The following is a 27,480-nucleotide window of genomic DNA, read 5'->3' on the forward strand; positions in this document are numbered from 1 at the left end:
TTTCGTAAGAATCACGCGTACAGCTATGATCTATTCAAACTAAAACATGTCAGCTTCCGCTATCCTTCATGTCTAGTGTCTTTGGCATGAACAATTCAAGCATTGGAGATACAAAGATGACGTTTCGAGACCAGGCGAACTTCATGTGTGAGTGCCCTTCTCTTTCATGCCGCAGAAAAGACATTCTAAGATCTTTGACGACAGTCCCGATCTCTGCTGCAGTAATTGTCGTCTCTATTTCATTCGCGTTCTGGAAGTTCCCTCGAGCGTTGTTTTGGTCGGCATACAAAATGCTAGAGACCTGGCTCCTAGTCAAGTCTGGAGCTTACTATTGCTGGTTAGCGTATGGGGACAGCTTTAAGAACCTTGGAAGCTATTATCTTTTGGAGAGTCTCGAAAAGGAAGTTGCTGAGATGAAGGGGGAAGTGAGGCAGAAACGTCGACGAGACAGGGTTGAGAGAATGAACGCAACGGCCAAAAAATACGAAAGGGAAGGTGACGGCCAAGAAGACGATGAAAAGCCTGCAGTAACAGCTGAGCAGGACCCCCAAGAAGAGCGGGTATCTGAGAGCAGCACAAACAATCTCGGATCCTTCGCCTCGTGGAGTCGGCTTTACCACAGGAAGAAAATACCGGATGAGAGCGTATGATAGCATTGAGTATGACAGCCTGCATGCAATTGGACGTTTTGGGTTGCATGTCCCCCCTGCGTTCTTACAATTGAAAGCCTCGGCATGTCGTTGCTCAAGAACATTTGCGGTCGCTTGGATGCACCTGAATAAGTGAACGTAGCTGGGCTAACTGGTGTTGTTGTCACGCGCTCATGTTATCAATCAATCCAGTCGAGCGTACTTTCTGCTTCTTGATACTCGAAGCGCAGGCATTAGAATGCTTAACAAGGAAGTTTCCTATCGCGACGAAATAGGAATTGCATACGCGGGAGCCAAGCTATATCTTATCATGCTATGAATGCCCCTTAAATGCCGTGACGAGTCATACCATTGGACTGTACACCAAATGATCGCCTACTGAACCTAATATTGGTGTTCATAGTGGATTGCGACCGGGGTTTACAATCAACTCGATTCAAATAGGAGTATTCCACTCTCAACTTAGAATGACACGCCTCATGATCGCCGTTAGAGGCTGGCTGGCCCCCTGGCGATGAATCGACTGACTGAGCTTAGCTCTTGGCCATTGGTAGATATTTAAGACTCCGAGCTCTACAACAAGAAACGGTTCGTCCCAAGGTCATCCCTATTAAGCTTTCTCACAACAAACACTCGCTCGTTGACGCGTTGAAACATCACTGTCGCTAACTATCCTCTTGGTCTCGGCTCGTCCACAACATCCAGTATGTATAGTTTTGCACATCCACTCCTGGTTTCAATTTCAATTTCATACTTACAAAGGCTCTCCAGCGATGGCCGGATTCGTCCTCATTTTCGCCTCTCTTTTCGCTGCACTCGCCCATGCCGCCCCAACCAATGGCACCACCGACGGCAGCTGTCTTGTTCAGTTCGAAGACTCCATCAATGGAGGCACTGCTGGTTCTTGCTCGCAAGGAAGTGCGAGTGCGGGCGTCAGGTTGCCGAGCGGAGGGCCATACGTCCAGTACACCATTAGCAAATCATGCGAGCTTGCAATTACCAACGGACCCTTAGATGGAGTGACGGGCACGGCGACCGTTGTCGCGTCGTGCTAAGCCCCCTGTCGAAGGAACACACAGAAACAGGCGAATGATGACAGCGAGACTTCGCGTACTTGAAGAATCGTCTTAGCATCAATACTTTGGTCTCTCTACTTACTTTGGACGCATCATTGACGACAGAAAGCTTGTATATACCATATTGTTGTCATACGGCTCTTCTGCTTAGCAGAGGCCAATGAAATTTCCCTTTACATTTACAACACTGTTGTCTAACTATTGGAAGTACTGGCCCTTGAAACCAGGCAGAATCTCTTGGCCCTCGGACGACTGGTAGCTTACGCCCTTTCTCTGCTGCCATGTCTGCTTGAGAGTTGTGAACTCGCCCATTGTTGGGACTCTGTGGCCACCAGCCTCGAATTCGTTTTGGGTGAATCCCTCGCGCTTCAAGACCGGAGAGTCAATGGTCTTCAGCGTGAGATCATTCTGGGGACGGGCGAAGTACAGAAGACCCAGGCGGTCGACATGGCGCTGGTCCTTGGGGGGAACAGATACCTTCGCGAAGAGTCAGTACGACAATTGTGCAAAGTGATCGTGGATAGCTTACTCTATGAACGGTAGACTTGACGTAACCGCCAGTCAGAAAGCTCAAGGCGTCGCAAGTGTTGACAGTCAGACTGCCGTCAAGAGGCTTGGCCCACTTCCAGTTGCCGGTCTCGTGATCCCTGATCTGCAGCGCGGCCACTGGCTGGCGGAAAAGAAGGGTGATGGTGCCGAGATCGGTGTGGCCACGAGACCAAAGACCGTCATCGAGCTTCTCAATCTCCTCTGGTGTGAACTTGGAGTACTTCATGTATCGCAGATGAGACTCGTCATGGACATCCCACTTGTGAACACGAGTAAAGAAGTCTTCTGGAAGCTCCAATGCAAGAGCGATGAGGTGGTTCAAGGGATCCAGGACCTTGTCATGCAAGTCCTTTCAACATGAATTAGCATGCGGCCGGAGATGAGCAGACGGGCACCTTACCTTGGCGAAGCCCTCAATTTCTTCTTTACGCTCCTCCAAAAGCTTGGGCAGAGGCTGAGTAATGTGGCCATCCTTGGTCGCCATGTTCCAAACTTCGGTCTTGTCCTTAATTCCACCGCTCAGGAACCGCCTGCCCGCAGGACGGTATCCATTGTAGTCACCGGAATCAAGGTTGGGCTCATACTTGAGCTTCTCATCAAGAGGGAGCTCATAGAACTTCTGGCCTAGAGCGAACTGCTTGTCGACTTCTTGTTGTGAGATGCCGTAGTTGATGACATAAAAGAAACCCTTGGTGCGGATAGCTTCGATCAAAGTCTGGGCAAGTTCCTTGTTGCCCTCTGGTGTTCTGTACTTGGCAAGGTCAATGGTGGGGACTGCATCGCGTCAGAAAGTCAGCAAAATATTCCCTGCATAAGCTCATCATTAAAACTCACGGTCTGCCCAATCGAGGTTCTCCTCCGTCTCGGGGACGTGGGAGTACTGGTACAACTCAGACACAGCAGAAGGCATGTTAGGCGGGCGGTGAGGCGGGGTCTCTTTTCTTGGGAAGGCGGGCTGATCTCTGATGCAAGCTCTGACTTTTCAGACTCCAAGGGTTCTGAGATCGCCATTTTAAGTATTAACCTTGGTTGCGACTCCGGACGGCATCTCGCCGGAAGTCCAGTCCGGCCCCCCTGAACCCTCCATCGGCCTTTACTCCGCACACCACGACCTCCACGTCCAATAACGCGACGTTGATTTGACTCAATTGTCTTCATGGTCACACACTTGCAGTCTACCCCGCGGCATCACTAAGCAAATTGGCCAAGTCATATGGCCGAGGCCGTTGGGGATGCGAGATCGTCGCATGTCATCATTTGATAACGGATGGCGCAATCCCCACCACACCGACCCCGGTCCGCCAACGTCGTCTCCCTCGCCGGTAGATGCGCCGGAAAAGAACCGTAGCAACCCCCCAAAACCCCCGCGTACACGGTAAGCAAGCTCCGTATGATGTGCTCCCGCCGGTAAAAGGACCCCGAGTTCGGCGGGATGATGCTTTGTCCGACTCACGATTCGATAGACGATGGCCCCCCATACCGTTTCGGAGATTATCTGCATGGTGCAGTCTCCGCAAACCCGCGTCGTTCCCCAGAAGCATTGGACACCCCGAGTTGGTGAAGCATAATCGTCATTCCTGGCATAATGGCGAATAGTGGGCGAAGAGGCGTGCTTGCTGCAAGTGGTCGGGTCTCGGCGGATGAAGTCCGGAGGAGAGGTCTGCAAAGCTGCAGCTCTGCAAGCTTATCGCGGACTGCAGGCCGCTGGTTCTGGGCGTTTGCAAGGGTGCTGAAGTGGCAATGAGCGTTATAAAGTTGCTCACATAACGAAAATTGGGTAGTAACCTACCTCGAAGAGTTGGGTGTACGTATAAAACGTCGGGCAAGCTGTAAAGCCGAAGGAGCTGTGCCTTTTGGACTCTCCAGCAGACCATTTCGGCACACATCGACCAACATGGGGGCTATTCTTCGGGCGGTAAACAAGAATAAGGTGGGAGCTGTGGTATTGTCAGTGTTTGACTGGTACCGTAAGTCGTCGGTGCCGATTGCTTGTCGAAGTTACCCTGACAAAGTTTCCAGCGTCTCACTACCCTGCCGCGGAGCGGAAGCTGCTGAGAAAATTGGACTTGGCTATTCTCGTCTTTGGAAGCTTGAGTTTTTTCTGCAGAGTAAGTGATCTAACAATCGATGCCTGATACAGTGGCTGAGTCGAACTGACATTGCGACAGTTTCTTGGACAGCAAAATGTTACGAATGCTTATGTCTCGGGCATGCGGGAAGACCTCAATGCGTGGGGCAATGAGCTGAATTACTACGTCGTGGCATGTAAGTTCCAAAACCTTTCGCCTACCTACTTGATCATGCTGATATTGGATAAGACAACACGGCTTATGTCATTGGACAAATTCCGCTGATGACCCTTCAAACCAAAGCGAAGATGTGCGAGCCTCTCAAGACACAAGACCCAAAACACGTAAAAGCTGACTGTATTCAGTGCTCCATTCTTGCTGCCTTCTCTGCAGATCATTTGGGCCATTATCGCATTCTGTCAGTCCGAAATCAAGCACAGCTGGCACTTGTACATCCTGCGCGCCGTTACAGGCTTCCTGGAGGCATCTTCGTTTGGAGGCACTCACCTTATCCGTAAGTACTCATGCGCAACCGAGCGAGCAAATCTCCTAACCTCTTTAAGTGGGTAGCTGGTTCAAGAATGAAGAACTTTTCAAGAGAGCGGGTGTGTGGTTCATGGGTAACTCACTGGGTTCCATGTTCTCTGGTTACCTCCAGGCAGCAGCCTACCGAAACCTGAAAGGAGTCTACGGAAGAGCTGGCTGGCGATGGTTGTTCATCGTCCAAGGCATCATCACTCTTCCCATCTCATTCCTAGGCTTTGCCTTTTGGCCTGGTCTACCAATCTCTCCCAAGCGATGGTTCTTCACCGACGAGGAATACGCCCTTGCAATCAAGAGGATGCCAACTGTGGAGACTGAGGGTATTACCTGGAAGACCTTCAAGTATACGCTTTCGCGACCAATGTGGTGGATCTGCGTACCGTGCTACATGTTAGTCGTCTCTAAATTTTCAAATGGAGGACGCCATCGCTAACAGCTAGCAGTTTCCTATGCCAAGCACACTACTGGACCGGTTACATGGCCCTGTGGCTTCGAGATGCGAAGTACTCCATTGAGTTGGTCAACATCCTGCCAACCTTCATTGATCTACTTCGCGCTCTGTCTTCTTGGCTGGGTACTACGTTGGCAGGTTGCTTGAGCCTCAGAGGGCTTTGGACTTTCCAAGCAGTAAGTTGCTCACCGACATAGCCCAGTTATGAAGGCATCCACTGACTTTCGAACCCAGAGCTTCGTGCTGTTTTCATGCATAGTACTATCAGTCTGGAACGTCCCAGACATTTTGAAGTTCTGCGCATTCTACTTTGGCGGCTTTTCAGGCATGGCCTCTCCGATTCTGGTAGGTCACTCAGACGAGATTTTAAACACGAAGGCTGCGACTAACGAATCCTTTCTCAGTACTCATGGCTTAACTTCACCCTGAAAGAGAATTACGGCGAGCGTGGTTTGATCATCTCATCCATGATGACCCTGGGCTTTTGCAACCAAATTTGGATTCCCCTCTTCACTTTTCCCACCGTCGAGGCACCTCGATACCCGCACGGCTACCCTGCAGCGACAGTATTCGAAGTGGCAATGTGGGCTTTCCTGATGTTTGGCACGTGGTATATGAAGAGGTGGAAGCTGAAACATCCTGATCTTGAGATGAGGCTGGCAAATGAGGAAGCTAGCCAGAATGCGGCAGGCGTGACATCAGACTCTGATCGTCCGGAGGCAGAAACAGCGCCTGCGTATGACACGAAAGGGTCGGAGGTGGTAGCGAACCAGCCAATTTCAGTGCAGAAGCAGTAAGAGCCGCGTTCTAACAACGTGGCAAGGAGAAAACGCTCCGATGAGCTGCAGGTGCCATCAGATCGATCTCTCTAGATTCCAGAATTCGAGCTGTAGTCTATCGATCACGTTGGACTCATAAGCTAATGAAATGAAACCATTGCAAAATCTCACTCTTTATCAAGTCGACTTGGTAATACTATGTAAGAGTGACATAGGTTGGACCAGGCCTGTCATCAAGACCATCTGTATACGGACACCAGTGCTTCCAAACCTTCGTCTGTTGCTCAACCTCGTCTGCAATAGCAACTGCCATATCTGGAACCGAGATGCTCTGCAAACGCCCATCGAATATCGAAAAGCTGTCACCGCTTTCCGCACCTTTCTGAAGCTGAAGGGGCATCCTGTCGAGCTCAACCGTGTAAAGTCCGGTCCTTGTCCCAGGCCGATATAGCGGTGGAGGAGCTATGTATGTCCACTTGAAAGACGTGTTACCGTCAAAGAACATGTACGTGGCGCGCGCCCCTGTGATGAAGTCCACCCCCTGGCTGTTCATGTCTGCCATAGTCTTCTCCATATCCTCTAGCACCTTCTTCGTCGCATCGGTCCCCTTCCCATCCCGTTCTGCAAGCCACGCATCGCGAGCTGTCCGTAACCTTGTCGCAAAGTCTCCTGCCCAGTCTTGGCAGTGAATTATGTAGGCCTCGCTGGCTAGCATTGCTCTGCCATATGCCGTGAAGAATCTCGCATCATCGGCGGCCGTCATGTACGGCTTATCCGGTATCTCCAGACTACCAGCTCCCCCGACCATAACGAAGTATGGTACGTGGGCCTCTCTTGAAGCAAGCAATATTTTGCGTGTCATTTCAACGAATGATCCTGTCACAAGGTATCAGTTCACCATTCGGAGACTTAACATGAAAGTCTTACTGTAGGCAAAAGATGATCCCAGCTGGCTGTGGGGCCCATAGGCGTTCACAACTACATCCAACCCATAGAGTTGTTTGGATATGTCCAAGACGTCCGAGCTGCCGAGGTCGATGCTTCTGGGCTCATAACGCTCGTGCTTCCCTAGCCTTGATGGGTCTCTCGATACCCCAACAACGTGGTGCCCTCTGTTGATCAACTCCACGGTCGCATGGGACCCCGTCATCCCCGTTGCGCCGATCACACCGACCTTCAAAGAAGACATTGTAGGAACTTCGCCGCGGGAGTGAACAGACATTGCCCGAAACGGGGAGACGTACCGCGCTGGTGGTTAAGTACTAGACCTGAGCCAGCGGAGCCGCGGCATGCTCGAGCCTCCGCCCGAACTCCCGCTAGATCTGTCATACGTCATGCGTCCAAACTCGAAAGAGCGTAACCCGGTGGAAAGAATCGAAACATGTCAGTCCTTTAGTAGAAAAGCCACGACATAGGAACAAAGAGACGCAGGTACGGACTTTGACAAATAGCGTTTCGGGCCGGGCTGAGTTCGCCAAGCCGAGACGAGCTAACCAGAACTCCCGTTCCTGATCCGACACCTTCTTGAACCGTGCCTCACGGACGAACCCCATACTATCCGTTGACAAGAGGGTTTTGACGTCGCCTTAATCATGCCAGATAAGCCATAGGGATGCAGCGGCAGCGGCGCCAATTGAGACACCTTGAGCAACGGCTTGCAACTGCTGCTGTCGCTGTTTGTAGAGTTCGACCCCTGCAGATGACAAGCCCGCAGGCTAGACAGGGGCCAATGAGAAACACCTCAATGTCCTAGAAAGCATCTAATCATTTATCAATCTTTGAAGGCTCCACTGTTAGAAAAACGAACTGTCACCTTGAAAAAACTCAATTCCAAATGGCTTACGATCGCGTCGCATCTCTGCATGCTCAGTCCAAAGCTGCCACCTACCTACTGTACGGTATCTGTGTCCAGCAAGGGCTCCAAGCAACATCCCCGAGTTCGGATCCGTCGGCGGAGATTAATTGGGGGAATAAGGGCCCAGAACGGCGAGCGCGCCTAGCCTGAACGGGAAGCTGGATTCGTAGACCTTTTGCCTGACGGTCACACTTAACGCCGAAGACGCGCCCTTTGTGAAATTCGTCTCACCTTTGTCGTCGGGCTCATATTGTCTCAAAAACACCTCCGGAGGTGACACCAACCGCCAGCATCGACGACAAACCCCCTCATTTACACCAGACTTAGGTGTCGGCCATCAATTCGGCACAATGGCGCCGGACCAAAGAAACCAAAACGGCGGCAACGCGTCGAACGGGGCCGTCGACGCGACCGAGGTGACACCGCTTCTGGCGACCAAGGATGTCGCTCCGACCGCCGACCCCGACATCTCACAAGCTACCACCCTCCACGAGCCGGAGCCGAACCAGGATGGGGCCGCCGAGGACGACAAGCCGCTGCCGGTGTGGCAGATCATCTGGCTCTGCTACGCCCGAATGGTCGAGCCCATGGCCTTCTTCGCCATCTTTCCGTACATCAACCAGATGGTCCAGGAGAACGGCAACCTCGCCGATACGGACGCTGGGTTCTATTCTGGTCTCATTGAGTCGCTGTTCTCTCTGACGCAGGCAATCGTCATGATCTTCTGGGGCAAACTCTCGGATCGAGTCGGCCGCAAGCCGGTGCTCGTTTACTCGCTCGTCGGCGTTGCCTTTGCAACCTCCACCTTTGGCATGGCCAAGACCATTTGGCAAATGATCTTGTTCCGATGCCTGGCGGGTGTCTTTGCCGGAACGGTTGTAACCATCAGGACCATGATCGCAGAGCACAGCACCCCAAAGACGCAGGCGAGGGCTTTCAGCTGGTTCGCCTTCAGCGGCAACCTGGGCGGCATTGTCTGCGGCCCGCTTTTGGGTGGTGCTTTGGCCAACCCGGCGCAACAGTATCCCGGCGTATTCGGCGACGTCCAATTCTTCCTCGACTACCCGTATGCGCTTTCCACCTTCGTCGTTGGTTTCATCGGCCTCACGGCGGCTCTGACAAGTTTTCTTTTCCTTGAGGAGACTCTGAAGAAAGAGCATCATGCGGATGGTGAGAGTTCTGGAGGACCCAAGAAGGACAACAGGTCGATCTTGGAAATCGTGAAGGCGCCCGGCGTTGGCATCGTGCTCTACACATACGGCCATGTCATGCTTCTTGCCTTCGCGTACACCGCCATTGTCCCCGTGTTCTGGTACACGCGCGTCGACCTCGGTGGGCTCGGCTTCACCTCAGTGCAAATCTCCCTGATGATGGCCGTGAACGGCATCGCTCAAGCATTCTGGCTCCTGGTTATCTTCCCCCCACTCCAGCACCGCTGGGGGACCAATGGTTTGCTCCGCGTCTGTGCCTACGCCTACCCGTGGTTCTTCTTCATGTTGCCACTCGGAAATCTCGTCCTCAAAGCCGGCGCCCACAGCACGACTGCGATAACCTTGTTCTGGGTGTTTGCCCCGATACTTCTGGCCATCGGTAGTGGAGTGGCTATGAGTTTCACCGGCGTCCAGCTGGCCTTGAACGATGTTTCTCCCAGCCCTCAGGTTCTGGGAACCCTCAACGCTCTGTCATTGACAGGGCTCAGCATCATCCGCGCCTTCTCTCCGGCTCTTTTTGCTAGTCTGTACGCACTTGGCGCACGCACTCAGTGGCTGTGGGGATATGCGATCTGGGTTTTGTTTATTTTGATGACCTTCCCATACATCTACGCCGTCCTACACCTGCCTGATTATGCGGATCTGAAGAAGGCAAGAGAAGAGTCTGAGCGAGCGGAGGCCAGCCAGTGAGACTCTGCAAAGCAGGGGGGCATGAACAGCACATGAGCGTGGGAAATAGACTGCTGAGTTCAGTCCGATTCGTTCATAAGGAGCCTGAGTCACTTCAATTTTCAGTGGCTTGAGCTGTGAATAGCTTCATGCTGTAATTCACTACAAAAGCGTTGTTACGTGATTCGCCGACGACTTACATCAATTACCATTATATAAATCCAACCAAGTTCGGTTTTCAGCGTAGGAAAATGAAGTTCAACTGAGAAGAAACTTCATTCCAATAATCCCGCACCACAACACAGCGTAGCATCACACACAATGACTTTCGTTCATAGCGAAACATCTTCCGCTCATAGGTTCGTCTCCTGTTGCACAGACTGCAACTGTATTGAGCCTGTCGACTCGCCCAACGGTATCTGTGCGAAGTGTCAGCTCAGATGCACGGGAGGAGACTCAGGGGTCATCGAGTCGAGCACACACGAGAAATGCGAGTCAGGGACACTCGAGGATCTGTACAGCGCCCGTTGCGTATGAAGCTCCCATAGCACCAGACACCTTGTTATAAGTCTCAAAACAGTTGCAGTTATCTACGAGTCCCATTTCAATTTCCGCAGAAACGCCTGTTGGTGATCGACATTGGTTCCAGCCGTGAAGGAACGATCGCAGAGGTTGCAATTGTAACGCTGGGTTACATGCCAAGGAATCATGGGTTTGCTGTGAAATGTCTGACAAACACAGTGAAAATTCCCAGACAGAACCGACTGGGGAAGTCCTGGCCGGGCAGCCCTTGCTCTTTTCTCGTCAAAAGATTTTCCCTGCATGGGCCGGTCTTGGGCACGTGGGTAAGGGGCGGCTGCAATCGTTCGGTTCTGTAGGGAATGGCAGCAGGGATCATATCAATCCAGTTTCGCGGGCCACCTCAGGATCCCGACTGATGGCAACGGCTCCCAAGGGCGGGGGCCGAGGGAACCGTCTCTCCGTGCGTACCCAATCATCACCAGCAGAATCAGCTGCATTGTTTTCACCGTGGCTGAGAGTCCATCTTCGACAGCTTGAAGCTTCAAATATCTGAGTAATTGTGCGTAATTACTGATGACTATTATTACAAAGTTGTACAAAGGGTATTTCATTGGGTCCTCAACCAGCTGAAGAGGGTGTCCCATCTCATAATCCGGTCGACTTCCGGAAGCTCTTCCTGTTGGACTCAGACAACACTGACTCCGGCTCAACAGGCTCCGTCGTAACCTCGACTTCACGATGTTGCCAGATCCGGTTGTCGTGGTGAGGATAGCCCGTCTCCTTGCGCTTCGACAGCTTCGTTCCGTGATAATGCTCTCTCGCCGTAAGCGGCTGTTCGTTCTGAGGGAACGTGGACCTTCCCGGGCTCTTCACCGTAACGCTGACAGTACTCTGAGGCATGAGTTCAATCTCGTTTGACCCGCGTGAGCTGTGTGAGCTGCTGGCATCGTCGCCGCCCATGGTCTTGAGGCCGATGCCGTACTTGGCTTCTTCTCTCAGGCCAGGCTTGTCTCCCTGCGATTCGTGCATCTTTGACCAGTCCTTAGACGCAGCCCTGGCGTGTGAGGCCGTTCCAGATCGTCCACCACCAATGGTCATACCCGCTGACCTTCCTGTTGATTTTTTGGCCGCTGATGATCGACCGTACTTGTCAAGGCCGCTGCGATGAGCAGATTCGAGAAGACCCTTCCATAGTACCCGAATAATTGGACCCTGAGCCATTGTTAGTATGGCCTTGATAGTACCTGATTCGATGACTTACCAAAGTTGGCAAGCAGGCCGAAACAATGCCACTGCTGATCTCGATGATGTTCCATGCCAGACCTTGAGCGAGAGAATCTTCGAAATGTTAGTGTGCCGACGTCAAACCACACGGATGAGATTGCTTACATGGCACATCATCCTTGGTGTACAACAAGAAGATTCGGAAACGGTAGATGCTAGTGAAAACAACGTAGCTACCCAGGAGGAAGGTGAACAAGACCAGAATGCGCTGAGCCCGATTCATCTGCAGCTTGAGGACGTGAGGAATGGGCAAGTAGAGAATCGCAATGTCGACAATGATACTCGGGACGGCGATGCACAGCTGCGTTAGGAACAGGTTGATACACGTTCCCGGCTTCCAAGGTTCCCACAGCGTGTTCAGAGGAAGGCATTGGATCGATGCCGCGATAACGCAGGCGAAGGTCCAAAGGGAAGTCAGGCTGCCGCATATCCATGCTCCTTTGCGGACCTCAGGCATGGGGAAGATGCGCAGGTACAAGAACAGAAGAGCGATCTTGTACATGTTGACGCCGTTGACGTACAGGATCTCAGCGCCGATCATTGTCTGAGCACCAAGTCAGTCCCGTGCTCGGTTTCGTGGGGTTTGGGAGTACGTACGCGATCGAGAAACTGAATCTCCTGTAATGTAAGCCGGCCGGAATGCAATCCGATTCCACGATCAACAACTGTAGCAGCCTTTGTGTTAGTGATCTGTCATTGATGTTTAGGTTGCGAATCTCCGACTTACGAAGCAGGTTCATGGCCATATTCCCAATCAGCAAGACCAAAGCGAGCAGCATCAAGTAATCATCGATCAGATACCTCGCGGCCTGGAGGTGACGTGCCAGGAACCTCAAGGCAACGATGAAGGCGGCGAATGCCGTAAATGCAATCGTGATACCCCGAACATATCCTCTCAAGTCGTCGTCCAGGTTCTGATCCTCGGCGAAGTCGGCCAGCTTCTTCAGGTAGTCCCTCTCGCCTTGGTCGAGACTGGTGTCATTGTACGGGTAGAAGGCTGCCATGCTTAGCTGTGGCTGCTGGTGGCTTGGTGGCCACACAGGCTCTCGTTCGAACAGCGAAGTTCTCCGGGACTGTCAGTTCGTCGAAAGAGAGGGGTTTATCACCGAGCAGACGGTTCACGGGGGCCCTCTGTGATCCGAACCACGTGGGGATGGAGAATCATTTTAACAAACCTTCCCATGACAAGTCTTGGGGGGAATTCCTTTCCTGTGCCCTACGTCTATCTCACTCATTGTCTCGCTTCAGCACCAAGACACTGCAAAACACGTGCTGGTGGATGCCGCGGTTCCGCCGACGACCTGTTCCTCGACCGAACCATGGTAGCATTCCTAAAAACTGTCAATCTTTTCTCTTTCGGCCTGTCATGTTTGACAACTGCAAGTGACACCCCATCAACTCCATCCAGATACGACCTCGGCTGGTGGGATGAAAAGAAAGAAACATGTGGACCGTTGCACTGGAACAGGAAACGGAAAAGGGGGCAAGAGTCCCGGTCAAACCCCGAACAGTTGCCTGCGTTGTCACATTTGATCAGTTTTGAGGAACGGCATCCACAAGGGTTCACCACTGCTGTGGGTTCCTCGCCAAGGGGAATGTCGTAAGAAGAGATATTAGACTTAGTTTCTCCCGCGATATATCCACAGGAGGTCGGCCGCACTGAAAAGAGCCGTCTTCTCCGTCAACACCATTCGATTGACTCTCGAAATGGATCGAACGTCCCGGCGCACGGCTCTCCTTGAGGCTCGTTTCGTCTAGGGGAAGACCGTTGGATCTGGGTAACCGGAGCAAAGCGTTAGACTAGAGGCCCCATCAAGACCCGCCGCTAAAGGAACCCAGAGCCCCGCCTGCCATCCCATTGATGGAACGAATGGGGCCACCGATGTCGACAGATGATCAGCGGCAATTGGCCTCTGCGTTGCCCACGAGTTGCCGGAAAAGAAGCCGGTCGTCTTTGAAATCGCGGCTGGGGTCCATTTCCGAGTCATCAACCCTGCGATATGCTGCGGCGCGTTGGTGGTGGATCTCAGATTTCTGACTGTGCGTCATTATCGTCATATTCCCGGGGGATAAACATACGAAGTCCTCGTTCTCCTCGGAAGGATTTTTGATCACACAAAGAAGAAATGTTCGAACAATTCCTTTCTGACTGCCGAGGTTGCAGAGATGCAAGAGACTTTTCGGGGAATTCTTCGAAGCTACTTAGCGAGAAGGCTTGAGTTACGATTTGGAGGGTTGCGTTGCATACGCCACAAACCTGCATTAAACTGTCAGTCTTGTTGACAGCCCCCACGGACTTTGTGTCCGCCAATCAGGTGTGTCCGATTCGGGTACCTGCGCCGTTTCGATGTGCCCCCTTTTTCATACACAAATGGAGTAATAAATCCACCGCCAACGTTGGCCCGTTTGTGGAGATATCGAAAGACCGCGTACACTCGTGTGCTGCAGCTGCTGCGCACCAACATCGCTAACATTGCGGAGACGTCAAAAACCACAAGGGACATGGACACTGCGCAATGTCCGGCCGTTGGACTGGAGACGATCCCGCTGTCAAGCGTCGTTCATCGCCGCTGTCATTTCGGGGATATTGCTTGCTGAGGACCGACATTCATGCATCGTAGCTTTGCAACTTTGTATTTTAGAAAGCCTCTGCCGCGTTGATCATCTGCTTGTTTCTTTTTCTCAGGCAGGCCGTCCGCTCATTCTCAAGTCTCAGTCGCTTCTTTGCCCATCACTCTGCACGCTCCTCTTAGTCAATCTACCTGCAGCAGAAACAACATCCAACCCCTCCGTGGCCCTTATCCACAGTTTCATCTGAAAAAATGAAGCCCTCAGTTCTCATCGTCCCTGGTGCTTGGCAGCTCCCCTCTGCCTTCCAGCCCTTCGCCACGGAGCTGGCCAGTGCCGACTTCAACACCTCCATAGTTGCCCTCCCCACCGTCGGCGGCACCACCACCCCGCTCGCCTCTCTCTCCGACGATGTTGCGGCCGTGCGCACTGAGCTCGATAAGCTTGTTAGCGATGGCAAGGAGATTGTCATCTACTCCCACTCCTACGGCGGTGTTGTTGCCAGCAACGCCGTCGAGGGCTACGATGTCGCCACCCGCACTGCCGCCGGCAGCACTGGTGGTGTCGTGAGCATCGTCTACGCCAGCGCCTTCATGCTTCCCAAGGGCTCCAGCTTGCTCGACCTCCTCGGCGGCACCCCCCTTCCTTGGATGGTTGTTGAGGTATGTAGCCCCCTTCAAACCTTTGGCTGTAAAGCAACAATGAAACTGACTGCAAAACAGGGTGACCGTGTCGTCGGCAACGCCACCATGCTGCCCGAGGTTGGATTCAACGATCTCCCCGCCTCTGAGCAGGAGAAGTGGGCTTCCCAGATGACCTGGACTGCCCTGGGTGCCTTCACCAACGCCTCCTCCTACGAGCCCTGGAGCAACGGCATCGACTGCGCGTACCTGTACGCCACCCTCGACAATGCCCTGCCCCTCAGCTACCAGCAGGGCATGTCTGCCGTCCTCCCTGCCGGCTCCAAGACCGAGTCTGAGCCCAGCGGTCACTGCGCTCACCTCTCTCGCCCTTCAAACGTGACCTCCATCCTCAGCAGGTGGTACCCGGGCAACTAGAGTGCAGGCGATGTTGTGAGAAGGCGGGATGTTGAGAGAGAATGTTAGCGTTACGACAGCGACGGGCGCCTCGAGGACCTAAATAACGACAATAATATAATTCATATGAGCAATGCAACCTTGTCAGAAACTTTTACTTGCGACGTGACTATTGCTCATGTAACCTCCTCAGGTTCCAGACTGAGGTCGGAGTGGACGACGTGTTGAATCGTGGAAGGTGCGGGAGGCCGGCGAGCTGGGGGATGCCTGCTTGAAAAGTCGTTCTTCGATCTCACTTGGCAGAATTTCTGTCATGCCACGATGAACGGGTTCAGATCGGTCATACCCGCATTGAGCACCGTTGGACCCCACTAGTGTGACCTTGTCGGGGCAGAACGTCGGAAACACTCTGTTTTGTGGTTCAGGTGAGAAGTTCAAGATGCTGGATCCTTGTCGGTTCAAAGGTCACCGACTCAGCTACGAGTCTACGTCCGGCAGGCATCTTGATCCTTTGATGGAGGCTACGAAAAACGCCCGCGTAGGAAAGGAATCCTTCGCAGCTCCATAAAACTAAATTTGTTCCAACACCCGAACGGGCTCCAGCGGGTGCTTGTCAAAGTGATGTTTAATCTGGCAACCGCCGCAGCGCTGCCGCCAAAGCCAATCTATCAAACCTACTAACAAATTGATCAAACAATTGAAGCTATTCCCAACTGTCAATTAAACAATTTCTGACCCCCCCGATTTGATATATTGGGTTGATTTGGCTTGGCATATTATATAAGCATACATATAGCTAATAGGATGCCATTATCGCAAATATTCACACCTAACACGGTCAGCTTTCTTTTTCTATATGCAGCACTATTAATCCTGGCAGCTCTAGGATGTTATTTTCTACCCTTCTGGCTAAATTTTCTCTTTAAATAATACTCCTAAGTGATCTGTGACTCTTAGATATGTTTGATATCCATGATGACTTTAACTGTACGTCAGCTACTCCCCCCCTCTTCCTCTTCCCCCTCTTTATAGCCCTATATAAGGGCATCCCTATCTATCTAAGAAGCTCTTTTTCCCTAGGCATAATAATGTCTTAGTTTTTTCGATCAGTAGCGATAGCATCGCTATGATAGAGAACCATAGATCATAATAGTGTTATGCCTCCCTTTTCATATAAAAGGGGGATAATGCCACACTTTTGCTATATTTCTATACCTCTCACTATCCTTATCACTATTATCCTTAACTATCCCTTTAGAATACCCTAAAATATCAGGGACCAAATACTCACAACTAATGATGCTATTCACAGATGTTATCCCCTACTCCCTTAACCACTAACGCACTTTAACTGCTTTAATCCCCCTTAAGCGTCACTACTTAAGTGGCTAGCAGTCTCTCTATCATCCTTCCCTCAAATCTATCTATCCTTAACCTCCCTATAATTATATAGTATAATAAAAGATATGTGGTTGAAGAGCAGCTGGCCTATAAAGGAGGCAGGGGGAGGAAGAGTTAGATCAAGGACTATAGGGTCTTCCTTATTAAGCTTTATAATGAAGGGCCAGCTGGTGCTTATTAGTGCTGTTAATAATATGATAGTAAAGGAAAGCTAGAGTTCTTTTCTGCTGCTGCTTCTAGCTCTACTGCAGACTATCTTCATAGGTATATATATATCTTCTGTTATAATTATTACTAACTAATCTATATATAGATGCCACTAGATCACATAATAGGATCCTTCTTCCAATAATATAAGCTCAGGGGAAACTCTCTATAGCTCAGAGGATAGTACTCCTTTATCAAAAAGGAGGAAGGTATCCCATATACCCAAGGCCAAAGTAGCTACTGTCAGAGATCTCTACCTCTCCATCATCATCACCAATAATCTACCATTCAACCACTTCCAAGACAACTTCATCCAACAGCTTCTATAACTTCACAACCCCTCTCTGGTTAAAGAAGTACTATAGGGTAGGACTGCAATAATGGACCATCTTCCTCTTTTTTTCACTAGGGGCTAAGCCTATATTAAGGCTGAAATTCATAATACCCTCACTAAGATCTATATTAGGTTTAATCTATAGACTTCACCTAATAACTACGCCTACCTTATAGTTACTACCCACTTTATCAACAATATAGGCTAGCATAAGTCTTATCTTATCACCTTGAACTATATAAGTAGCAACCACAGTAGTCTTAACTTATTAAATAATATCTATAAGACTCTTTAGCAGTAGGAGATTACTAGCTAAGTAGGTATAGTGGTCTGTGATAACGCTAGTAATAATAATACCTATATCTTCACCCTCTTTAAGAGACTTAACCCCATAATAAATCAGCTTAACTATTAAGCAAGGAGAATGTAATGCTATAGCCACATCCTCAACTTAGTAGTATAAGCTCTTTTCTTTGGTGCTGATTGCAAAGTCTTTAAGGCTAAGTTACTCTTCTACTAGACTGTCCACTATAAGGAAGAAGATCTAAGACTCTAGAGGAAGACTAGGCTAGTTAGCTGTTACGGTCAGCTATCCGACAGTAGGGTCTGCTAACAGAAGCTGGGGATTGATACGTTCTAACAGTACACTGGGTCGTGGTCGTAGGTTGTAGTTCGTAGGCTGTAGTAGATCGAGTCTTCAGAGGCTAAGGTGATCAGTCTTAGACTTAATAAGTGATTCGCAGTGAAGGTAAGCTGAGAGTATCCGTGAGGATGAATACTAAGTTGATTGCTGAAGAGCTATAGAAGTCTGACCATAAGCTAGGCTCAGGGTTATACTATATATAAGTCTAATTCTGAATATGTTCCTTTATACCTTAGGTCGATCTGGATTATTCTGATCCAGATTGATCGTTTAGCCCCTAAGTCGCGTTAGATCATATTGATCCAATATGATCATTATCTTATCATCATATAACTTAGACTATAGTTCTTCTGTTACTAAGTGAGTCCCTGTTGTTCCTGCGATCCTGCAGTATAAATATCCTATCCTAGCCGCCTGACGCCTAAGTAGGGTTGGTTAACTGTTATCTATGCATAACAGGTTGTAACATCAGGTTCCCTCTCTAAAGGTCTTATCCTTAAGACCTAACATAAGTAGGTTGTTAGTCCTAGGTTAGGGTTCTGTTAATTATGCTTTCTGATTTATCTATAATGCTGACACTATATCAGGTTGCATTTAGAAATCAGATTCTTATGAGACTTATTATACTTAGACTCAGTGCAACCATAAGGCTCTCAGTGCTCTGGTTGATCACTATGGTTATAACGTAATACCTTGTTCCCCTTGTTTTCAGCATAATCAAGTGTGCAAAATAGACCTTGCCAACTTGAAGTGTTGCGGCGAGTGTGTGAAGCAGGGTTTCTCAAACTGTGATAGTAGTAACGTATCAAATGCTTATGAGTACCTTATCACCTTAGTGTTTCCTGGTGTTGCTGATTTGTCGCAGTAGTAAATTGTTATTTTAATAAGCAAAAGAAAGTGGAGCGGGAGGAGGAAGAGGCTGAGGAGACGTTAGAGGTGTTGCAGACTTAGCTTGCTGCTGCTCTAGGTTGTTTATCTTATCTTCAGAGATAGAAAAGGTTCTTAAAGAAGCGTGGTTTGGATCTGATTCGTTAGGGAATGCAGTCTGTGGATAAATAGGAGGCTGAGGAACATGCTCTAGAAGCTTAGGAGTCCTAGGTGATAGAGGATTTATCGCTATAGGGTGCTCAGAATAAGTCGGATTAGTCTTCTCTAGGTACTAGGGTGGTTGATTTAGGTATTCCTCTGAACGTGGGTTCTTCTGAGGTTTCTTAACTGGCTTCAGGTGTTCCTAGGCAGATAAACAGTTTTCCTTGTTGCAGTTGATCTGCTTTAGTAGGTGGTCTGGTGAAGCGATATAGGTGTCTGATTTGTTTATATCCAGCATTCTTCTGGACTAATATAATAGGTACTAGTGTGGCTTCTCATTCTTAGTGTTATTGCCAGTAGATTATAAGTTCTTCTGCTGCTTTAGTGATATTTTTAGCTGGTTCCTATATATTATCTTTATATCTATATCCTTTCTATTTAATAAGATATCAGTATCCTTCTGGTTCCTTGAGATAGTTAGTAATTTGTTTAACTTCATACTCTGGTTTATTATCTTCTATAATAATAATATTATTTGTCTATAATTATATAGTGCTGGTTTCAGGAGTGAGACGTGGAATACTAGGTGATACTTCATAGTTTCTAGGAGTCTGAGTTTATAGTTAACTAGTGAGATTACTTATGAAATGTTAAAAGGTCTAAGTTTTTTATAGTTAAGTTTGTCGTTTGGTTGCTTTGTCTTAATGTTTCGCTATATAAGATAGGCGCTATCTCCCTCTTTTAAGGTTGGTCCCTTAATTCTTTATTAATTACTGAATCATACTATTCGTTATTATACAAATTTAAGTTCTTTGCATGCGTTATCTTGGATATCCTTGATTTATTATACTGAGGCAACAGCTTTAACTGCAGCTAGGCCTGGTCGCATGTTTCCATAGGCGGTTGGTTCAAATCTGTAGTTGAGATAGAAGGGGGATTCCTTGGTACTTTCTCCCACTACGCTATTATAGGCGAATTAGGCTATTAGGAGCAATATAACCTAATTATCTTAGTTATAGTTAACATAGGCGTAGAGATATATTTTAAGGATTTAGTTGATTTGTTCTATTTATCTGTCGGTTTGCAGGTGGAATACAGTGGATATTGCTTGCTTAATGCTAAGTTATGATATGATTAACTTCTAGAATTTAGAAGTGAAGATCTTATCTCTATCTGATATAATTTCCTTAGGTGTTCTGTGATTAGCGATAATATATTTGAGAAATATGTAGGCATATTCCTCAGCGTTACTTAATTCCTTATATAGGATGAAGTAGGCATACTTTATAAGTCAGTCCATAATAATAAGAATGCTATTAAAGTGTACTCCTATAAGGGGTTCTTAAGACTTTAGTAATTTGACGATAAAGTTAAGGGATATAGATTGCTAGGCGGTTTGCAGCATAGGCAAGGGTTATAGCATGCTGTACAGCTGATGTTAAGCAGGTTTGCTTTTGAGGCAGACCTCATAATCCTTAATTGCTTTTGCCACTTATTCTCTAGTGACCTTTTCTCTATATTATTATTATAGTTATTTCTAGGTTTTTATGATTCATTAGTGACTATATAGGGCGAGCATAAAACTCCATAATTGCTTTATCGTCTAGTTTGCTAAGCAGGCTAGTATTAGATCATCCAGCTATTATTAAGAGTTTAGTTGCTAGCATTAGGTCTCTGTTGTTATTTCCTTTGAGAATCACCTGGGTTTCTTTAGGTACTAGGACGTTATAGTCTGGTCGTCAGCTAAGAGCGTTAGCTCTGCTATTATCTGATCCTTTGCAGTAGATAATTTAGAAGTTGAATTCTGATAGGAATTCTAACCATCTAATTGTTACGACCCGTTATGCATGGATAACAGTTGACCGACCCACTTGGGCGTCGGGCGGCTAGGACAGGACATTTATACTGCAGGATCACGGGAACAACAGGAACTCACTCGGTAACGGAAGAACTATGGTCTAAGTCACGTGATGATAAGATAACGATCATATTGGATCAATATGATCCAACACGACTTGGGGGCCAAACGATCGTTCTGGATCAGAATGATCCAGATCGACCTAAGGTACAAAGGAATATGTTCAGAATTAGACTTGTATATAGTATGACCCTGAGCCTGGCTTATGGTCAGACTTCTATAGCTCTTCAGCAATCAACTTAGTATTCATCCTCACGGATACTCTCAGCTTACCTTCACTGCGAATCACTTGTTGAGTCTAAGACTGATCACCTTAGCCTCTGAAGAACCGATCTACTACAGCCTACGAACTACAACCTACGACCACGACCCAGTATACTGTTAGAACGTATTAATCCCCAGCTTCTGTTAGCAGACCCTACTGTCGGATAGCTGACCGTAACACTTTGATTGCTCCTGTTCAGTAAGTTGACCATTGATTCCTACTAACAGTAACGAACGACAATATCTTCCCGCGCCTCTGTTAAGTCGCCTACCCTAGGATCCTCATCCACTTCAGGAGGACAAGCCACCTAAAACCTAGCCTAGGAACTAGGAGACCAAAAGATGAAGGACGACTCAGACAGCAAAGACGACACCGAAGAACTCAAGCGCCAGCTCAACAAGACCAACAGCGACTTCAAGGCAATGCGCGAAATGTTCAACCAGAACGCCGCAGCCCTTAGCGAACTCCAGGAACAAGCCCGCAAGAACCAGGATCTGGAGAAAGAAGTCGCCACCCTCCGAGCTGCCGCCAACGTCATATCCGCCCCAGTCGAAGGATGAGAACACCTCAAGCTCAACACGCCTTCCACGTTCGACAGGACCCCAGGACAACTTAAAGGACACCTAGTATAAGTTTGAACCTACCAGGCCTTCCATATAAACACCTTCCAGAACGACACCAAACGCGTTATACACGCAGCCACCTTCCTCTGGGGATAAGCCCTTGCCTGGTTCGAACCCCTTCAACAGGAATAGCTTGACAACCCTGTTGAAAAATACAGCTAAGAAGTCAAGGACATCTTCTTCAGCTTCACAGGCTATATCAAGGCCCTAGAATCTCTCTTCCTTGACCCTGATGAACGAAGACAGGCTGAGCGAGACCTATCCCACCTACGACAAACCAAGTCAGCCACGCTCTACGCCGCAGAGTTTAGGCGATTAGCTGCAAGACTCCACATAACCGACGAAAGCAAAGTTTTTGCCTTTTATCAAGGACTTAAGGATGATATCAAAGACGAAATAGCCAAACTAGAGACACCTCCTAGCTTCCTCGCCTATATCGAACATATTATTAAGGTTGACAACCGCCTCTATAAACAACAAAAGGAACGAGGAGAGAAACGATAAAACCTAAATTCAGGACGTAAGTACTAATAGCAGCCTCAACAGAAGTTTAACAGCCAGCAGAACGACAACAGACCCTGCAACAACTGGAATAGCACCCGCCAGAGCACTGCCTATAGATAACACAGCAGACCTATAGATCTCAGCATGATGACCAAACCTAACAACAAAAAACCTTAGAACCCTAAGTGCTACAACTGCAATAAGCAGGGCTATATCGCTAAAGACTGCAGACAGCCTAAGAAGCTTCCCTGGAAACCAGTGGCAGAACAACCTCAATAAGTCAATATAATTGCAAAAGCCCTATATGCATCCTAATCGTGGACTAGATACTACGACGATAACTGCTGAATTCACCTCGAAGACAAAGAAATATCAGGACACTACCTAAGGGACAGCAACCCTAGACGGTCTGGTTATAATATGACCATCCTAGACACTCACCCTAGGACCCTAGCAATAATGCACTCCAGCAACAGCAAAGTGGCTAGAAAACCAGTTGAACAACTCAACAAGATGCTACGAATTCAGCGATTAGAACTAATCACCCCCCGCATAACTAGCTAACAACTCCACCACGAAGAACAACAAATCCAGAAGGAAATAGAGCTAATCCAGCAAGAAGACGACAGACAAGTACAACTATATCAACAACAAGAATCAGAAGAAGAACCAGAACACCAACATGATCCTCTGATGGAACAACAACTCCTCAGTATGACCAACAACTGGACTTTCGGAGAAGGAGAAAGCTCTTCCTATAACTCGGATAAACCTCGCGATGTTGCCCGATAACGCACTCAGACAGAGACCACCTATAGGTCCACCCCTAGTGTGGACGACTCCAGCTCTGAAGAGGAACCTAACAACCAGGAAGGAAGAATCAAGCAACTTCTGAGATACTAAGAAATCAACATGCTTCAAGATAAGCAACAACGCCACTTCTATAGCACCTCAGCAGCCTAATGAGACTGAGGCTACACCCCTCAGCTACACACAGAAGATCATCCCACGCTAAGAAGCAACCACCAGCTTCACCGAACCCTCTTCTGGCCCCAGTGCTTCCACGACAAATGCAAGGAACACATAGGAGAAAAGCACGATTACTAGTTCTACCCCAGAAGACATAACGACGAACCTATCTATGAGATCTACTCAACCTCCATTATGATCGGATGGACTATAGTACTATTCGAAGACAACCTCGCAGTCTTCAGACCTAGTCCTCAGTTCCCTATGAGATGTTAACATAACAACAGCATGAAATAGGACGAATGCTAATAAGACGAATGCTAAGTTCACTACTAAGAAAAGGCATAAACCTAGAGAATCGCAAAGAATGGACCTAGACCCCCATAGGTCAGGATCTGCAAAAACAGCCTCGCAAAAGCACAACGAGAAGGAAAGCAAATCACCTACCCAGGACAACCAGAGCAGTCAAAAAACTAGACTCACCTACCGACAACAGATCACAACAGGCAACAAACATAAGATCTATTCATCAAATATCACAAGGACATAAGGGTAATATCAAACTCGAAGTTACCATCAATCAGCAGACAACACTCGCGCTGATCGACAGTGGAGCCAAAGCAAACTTCATTGCCCCCCGAGCCATCAATAGGCTAGAAATACAATGGGGAGGAAAAGAACGACCATATCAGTTACACACAGCAGAAGGAGAAGAATTCAAGTACGAAGGAGGTACCATCTATAATGAGACTGCGCCCCTCAAGATGAGCTACCTGAATCGAAAAGAAAGAATCCAATTCGATATTGCCGATCTAGGAACATACGACATAGTGCTAGGACTACCCTGGTTACGAACAAGCAACCCACAGATAGATTGGAGCAAAGGCCAACTCCATTAGGACCATGATAATTCAGTCCCTGAGCAGCCCTGTCAGAATCAGGCCTCAAACGAATCAATACGACAAGGAACAGCAAAACGATACATCTGTTACCTCAAGGCAAAAGAAGCCATATCACAACCACTAACAACAATAGATCTCAAACAGAAGAGCGATCTACTTCTGTCTATCCCAGAAGAATATAGAGTGTATGAGAAACTCTTTGCAGCCGAATTAGAAACCAGACTGCCCGAACACACTAGTTTCAACCACGAAATACCCCTCAAGAAAGGGAAGGAACCACGCTTCAATAAAATCTACAGACTTAACCAGACAGAAATAGAAGCCCTAGATAAGTACCTTGAAGAAAACCTTAAGAAGGGATATATCAGACCCTCAACGTCACCAGCAGGAAGCCTAATCTTGTTCGTACCCAAAAAGAACGGAAAATTATGATTATGCGTCGACTACCGCATGCTTAACGAAATGACGATCAAAAACCGCTACCTACTACCGCTCATCAACAAGATGAGACGACTCCTCCATGGAGCTAACTGGTTCACAGCCCTCAACCTCAAAGGAGCCTATAACCTGATCAGAATGAAGCAAGGAGAAGAATGGAAAACCGCTTTCAGAACCTGAAAAGGATATTTCGAGTACCTCGTCATGCCCTTCAGCCTCACTAACGCCTCTGCAACATTCCAAAATATGATCAACTAAGTCTTACGCAAATACGTCAACATCTGCATAGTAGTCTATCTCAACAACATCCTCATCTTCTCATCAACACTTGAAAAACATAAGGAGGACGTACACCACATCTTATAAGCCCTCTAAGAAGCCAAGCTATTAGTTAAACCTGAGAAAAGCGAATTCCACACATAGAGGGTGGAATACCTCAGATTCACTATCACCCCTAGAAAAGTCTGTATGTCAGAAAACAAAGTCAAAGCCATCAAGGAATAGCTGGTACCTAACAACCTCAAGGAAGTCTAAGGATTTCTAGGTTTCATCAACTTCTACCGCAAATTCATCAAGGACTATAGCAAGATCAACGCAGCTCTCATAAGCCTCAGCTGCAAAGACACACCCTTTATATGGGAAGAACCACAACAAACAGCATTCCAGAAGATCAAGGACCTCATCGCCAGCAAGCCTATCTTAAGCATTCCAGACCTAACAAAACAGTTCGAAGTAGAACCTAACGCATCCAACTATGCGATAGGAGCATAATTATCTCAATAAGATTCAGAAGGACGACTACACCTATATGCCTTCTTTTCTTGCAAGCTCCACAGACCTGAACTCAACTATCAGGTTCACGATAAGGAACTCATGGCAATCATCAAAGCTTTCAAGGAATAGAGACCTAAGCTCTCAGGAACCACGCACGAAGTACTTATGTATTCAGACCACAAGAACCTCTCACACTTCACGACTTCAAAAGTGTTGAATAAAAGACAGATTAGATAGTTAGAATTCTTATCAGAATTCAACTTCCAAATCATCCACTGCAAAGGATCAGATAATAGCAGAGCTGACGCTCTTAGCTGACAACCAGACTATAACATCCTAGTACCTAAAGAAACCCAGGTGATTCTCAAAGGAAATAACGACGGAGACCTAATGCTAGCAACTAAACTCTTAATAATAGCCGGAAGATCTAGTACTAGCCCGCCTAGCGAACTAGACGACGAAGCAATTATGGAGTTTCATGCTCGCCCTGCATATAGTCACCAAGGAATCACAAAAACCTAGAAACGACTACGACAACAATATAGAGAAAAAGTCACCAGAGAACGAGTGGCAAAAGCAATTAAAAATTATGAGGTTTGCCTCAAAAGCAAACCCGCTCAACATCAACCTTATGGTATGCTACAACCCTTGCCTATGCCGCAAACCGCCTAGCAATCCATATCCCTCGACTTCATCGTCAAATTACCAAAGTCGCGAGAACCCCTCACGGGAACACACTTTGACAGCGTTCTTATCATTATGGACCGACTCATGAAGTACGCCTACTTCATCCCATACAAAGAAGCAAGTAACGCTGAAGAATATGCCTACATATTTCTTAAATATATTATCGCTAACCACAGAACGCCTGGAGAGATTATATCAGACAGAGATAAGATCTTCACTTCCAAATTCTGGAAGTTAATTACATCACAACTCAGCATCAAACAATTAATATCCACTGCATTCCACCTACAAACCGACGGACAAACAGAACGAATCAACTAAATCCTCGAAATATATCTCCACGCCTACGTTAACTACAACTAAGACAATTAGGTGGTATTGCTACTAATAGCCCAGTTCGCCTACAACAGCGCAGTAGGAGAAAGTACCAAGGAATCCCCCTTCTACCTCAACTATAGATTCAAACCAACCGCCTATAGAGAACCCCAAACAGGCCCAGCTGCAGTAAAAGCTATCGCCTCAATACGCTAAATCAAGGATATCCAGGAAAACGCACGTAAAGAACTCAAATTCATACGACAAAGAATAACAAAATTCAGCAACAAACAAAGGATTAAGGGACCAACCTTAAAAGAGGGAGATAGCGCCTATCTCATACGGCGAAACATCAAAACAAAGCGACCAAACGACAAACTCAACTATAAAAAACTCAGACCTTTCAAAATTTCATAAGTAATCTCACTAGTCAACTACAAACTAGGACTCCTAGAAACCATGAAGTGTCACCTAGTATTCCATGTCTCACTCCTCAAACCAGCACCACGTGGATCACAGACAAACAATATTATTATCGTTGAAAATAACAAACCAGAGTATAAAGTCGAACGGATTATCAACCACCTCAAAGAACCAGAAGGGTATCGATACCTCGTCAAATAGAAAGGATATAGACATAAAGACAACATATAGGAACCAGCCAAAAACATCACTAACGCAGCAGAAGAACTTACGATCTACTGGCAACAACACTAAGAACGAGAAGCCACACTAACACCTGTTATACTAGTCCAGAAGAGCGCTGGATATAAACGAATTAGGCACCTATATCGCTTCACCAGACCACCTACTGAAACCGATCGACTGCGACAAGGAAAACTGTTTATCTGCCTAGGAACACCAGAAGCCAGTTAAGAAACCTCGGGAGAACCCACGTTTGGAGGAATGCCTAAATCAACCACCCTAGTACCTAGAGAAGACTAATCCAACTCATTCTGAGCCCCCCACAGCGATAAATCCTCTATCACCCAGGACTCCTGAGCTTCCAAAGCACGTTCCTCAGCCTCCTATTCATCCACGGACTGCATTCCCCGACGAATCAGATCTAAACCACGCTCCTTCAAGAACCTTTTCTGTCTCCAAAGACGAGACAAACAACCTAGAGCAGCAGCAAGCTGAGTCTGCAGCACCTCTAACGCCTCCTCAGCCTCTTCCTCCTCCCGCTCCACTTTCTTTTGCTTATTAAA

At 47.9% G+C, this 27,480-nt stretch overlaps 7 protein-coding genes across 7 annotated transcripts; 4 read left to right on the forward strand and 3 right to left on the reverse strand.

The window, feature by feature from the left end:
- Positions 1-1,924: 1,924 nt before the first annotated feature.
- Positions 1,925-3,185, reverse strand: aco (1-aminocyclopropane-1-carboxylate oxidase; the record flags this gene model as incomplete). Its single annotated transcript, XM_037317608.1, has 4 exons — positions 1,925-2,203; positions 2,256-2,624; positions 2,676-3,049; positions 3,110-3,185. 4 exons carry the CDS (start codon positions 3,183-3,185, stop codon positions 1,925-1,927), a joined length of 1,098 nt encoding a protein of 365 aa, XP_037183307.1.
- A 984-nt stretch (positions 3,186-4,169) lies between these two features.
- Positions 4,170-6,135, forward strand: CGCA056_v002351 (Pantothenate transporter liz1; the record flags this gene model as incomplete). Its single annotated transcript, XM_037317609.1, has 9 exons — positions 4,170-4,242; positions 4,295-4,383; positions 4,444-4,540; positions 4,594-4,654; positions 4,710-4,858; positions 4,908-5,277; positions 5,331-5,514; positions 5,573-5,683; positions 5,743-6,135. The coding sequence occupies 9 exons, from the start codon at positions 4,170-4,172 to the stop codon at positions 6,133-6,135; spliced, it is 1,527 nt and encodes a 508-aa protein (XP_037183902.1).
- A 178-nt stretch (positions 6,136-6,313) lies between these two features.
- ywnB-1 (Uncharacterized protein) lies at positions 6,314-7,306 on the reverse strand (the record flags this gene model as incomplete). Its single annotated transcript, XM_037317610.1, has 2 exons — positions 6,314-6,993; positions 7,045-7,306. The coding sequence occupies 2 exons, from the start codon at positions 7,304-7,306 to the stop codon at positions 6,314-6,316; spliced, it is 942 nt and encodes a 313-aa protein (XP_037183309.1).
- A 1,016-nt stretch (positions 7,307-8,322) lies between these two features.
- Positions 8,323-9,873, forward strand: azaK (Efflux pump azaK; the record flags this gene model as incomplete). The annotated part of the gene is made up of 1 exon (XM_037317611.1): positions 8,323-9,873. One exon carries the CDS (start codon positions 8,323-8,325, stop codon positions 9,871-9,873), a length of 1,551 nt encoding a protein of 516 aa, XP_037183913.1.
- Positions 9,874-11,019: 1,146 nt separating this feature from the next.
- On the reverse strand, positions 11,020-12,662 carry CGCA056_v002354 (Satratoxin biosynthesis SC1 cluster protein 4; the record flags this gene model as incomplete). The annotated part of the gene is made up of 5 exons (XM_037317612.1): positions 11,020-11,586; positions 11,636-11,712; positions 11,764-12,202; positions 12,256-12,323; positions 12,386-12,662. The coding sequence occupies 5 exons, from the start codon at positions 12,660-12,662 to the stop codon at positions 11,020-11,022; spliced, it is 1,428 nt and encodes a 475-aa protein (XP_037183899.1).
- Positions 12,663-14,480: 1,818 nt separating this feature from the next.
- On the forward strand, positions 14,481-15,284 carry CGCA056_v002355 (uncharacterized protein; the record flags this gene model as incomplete). The annotated part of the gene is made up of 2 exons (XM_037317613.1): positions 14,481-14,888; positions 14,949-15,284. 2 exons carry the CDS (start codon positions 14,481-14,483, stop codon positions 15,282-15,284), a joined length of 744 nt encoding a protein of 247 aa, XP_037183898.1.
- Positions 15,285-21,401: 6,117 nt separating this feature from the next.
- On the forward strand, positions 21,402-22,187 carry CGCA056_v002356 (Retrotransposon-derived protein PEG10; the record flags this gene model as incomplete). The annotated part of the gene is made up of 2 exons (XM_037317614.1): positions 21,402-21,593; positions 21,855-22,187. 2 exons carry the CDS (start codon positions 21,402-21,404, stop codon positions 22,185-22,187), a joined length of 525 nt encoding a protein of 174 aa, XP_037183901.1.
- Positions 22,188-27,480: the final 5,293 nt, after the last annotated feature.

The sequence above is a fragment of the Colletotrichum aenigma genome (assembly GCF_013390185.1).
Source record: "Colletotrichum aenigma strain Cg56 chromosome Unknown KSG_Cg56_contig02, whole genome shotgun sequence".
In the NCBI taxonomy this organism is placed as follows: Eukaryota; Fungi; Ascomycota; class Sordariomycetes; order Glomerellales; family Glomerellaceae; genus Colletotrichum; species Colletotrichum aenigma.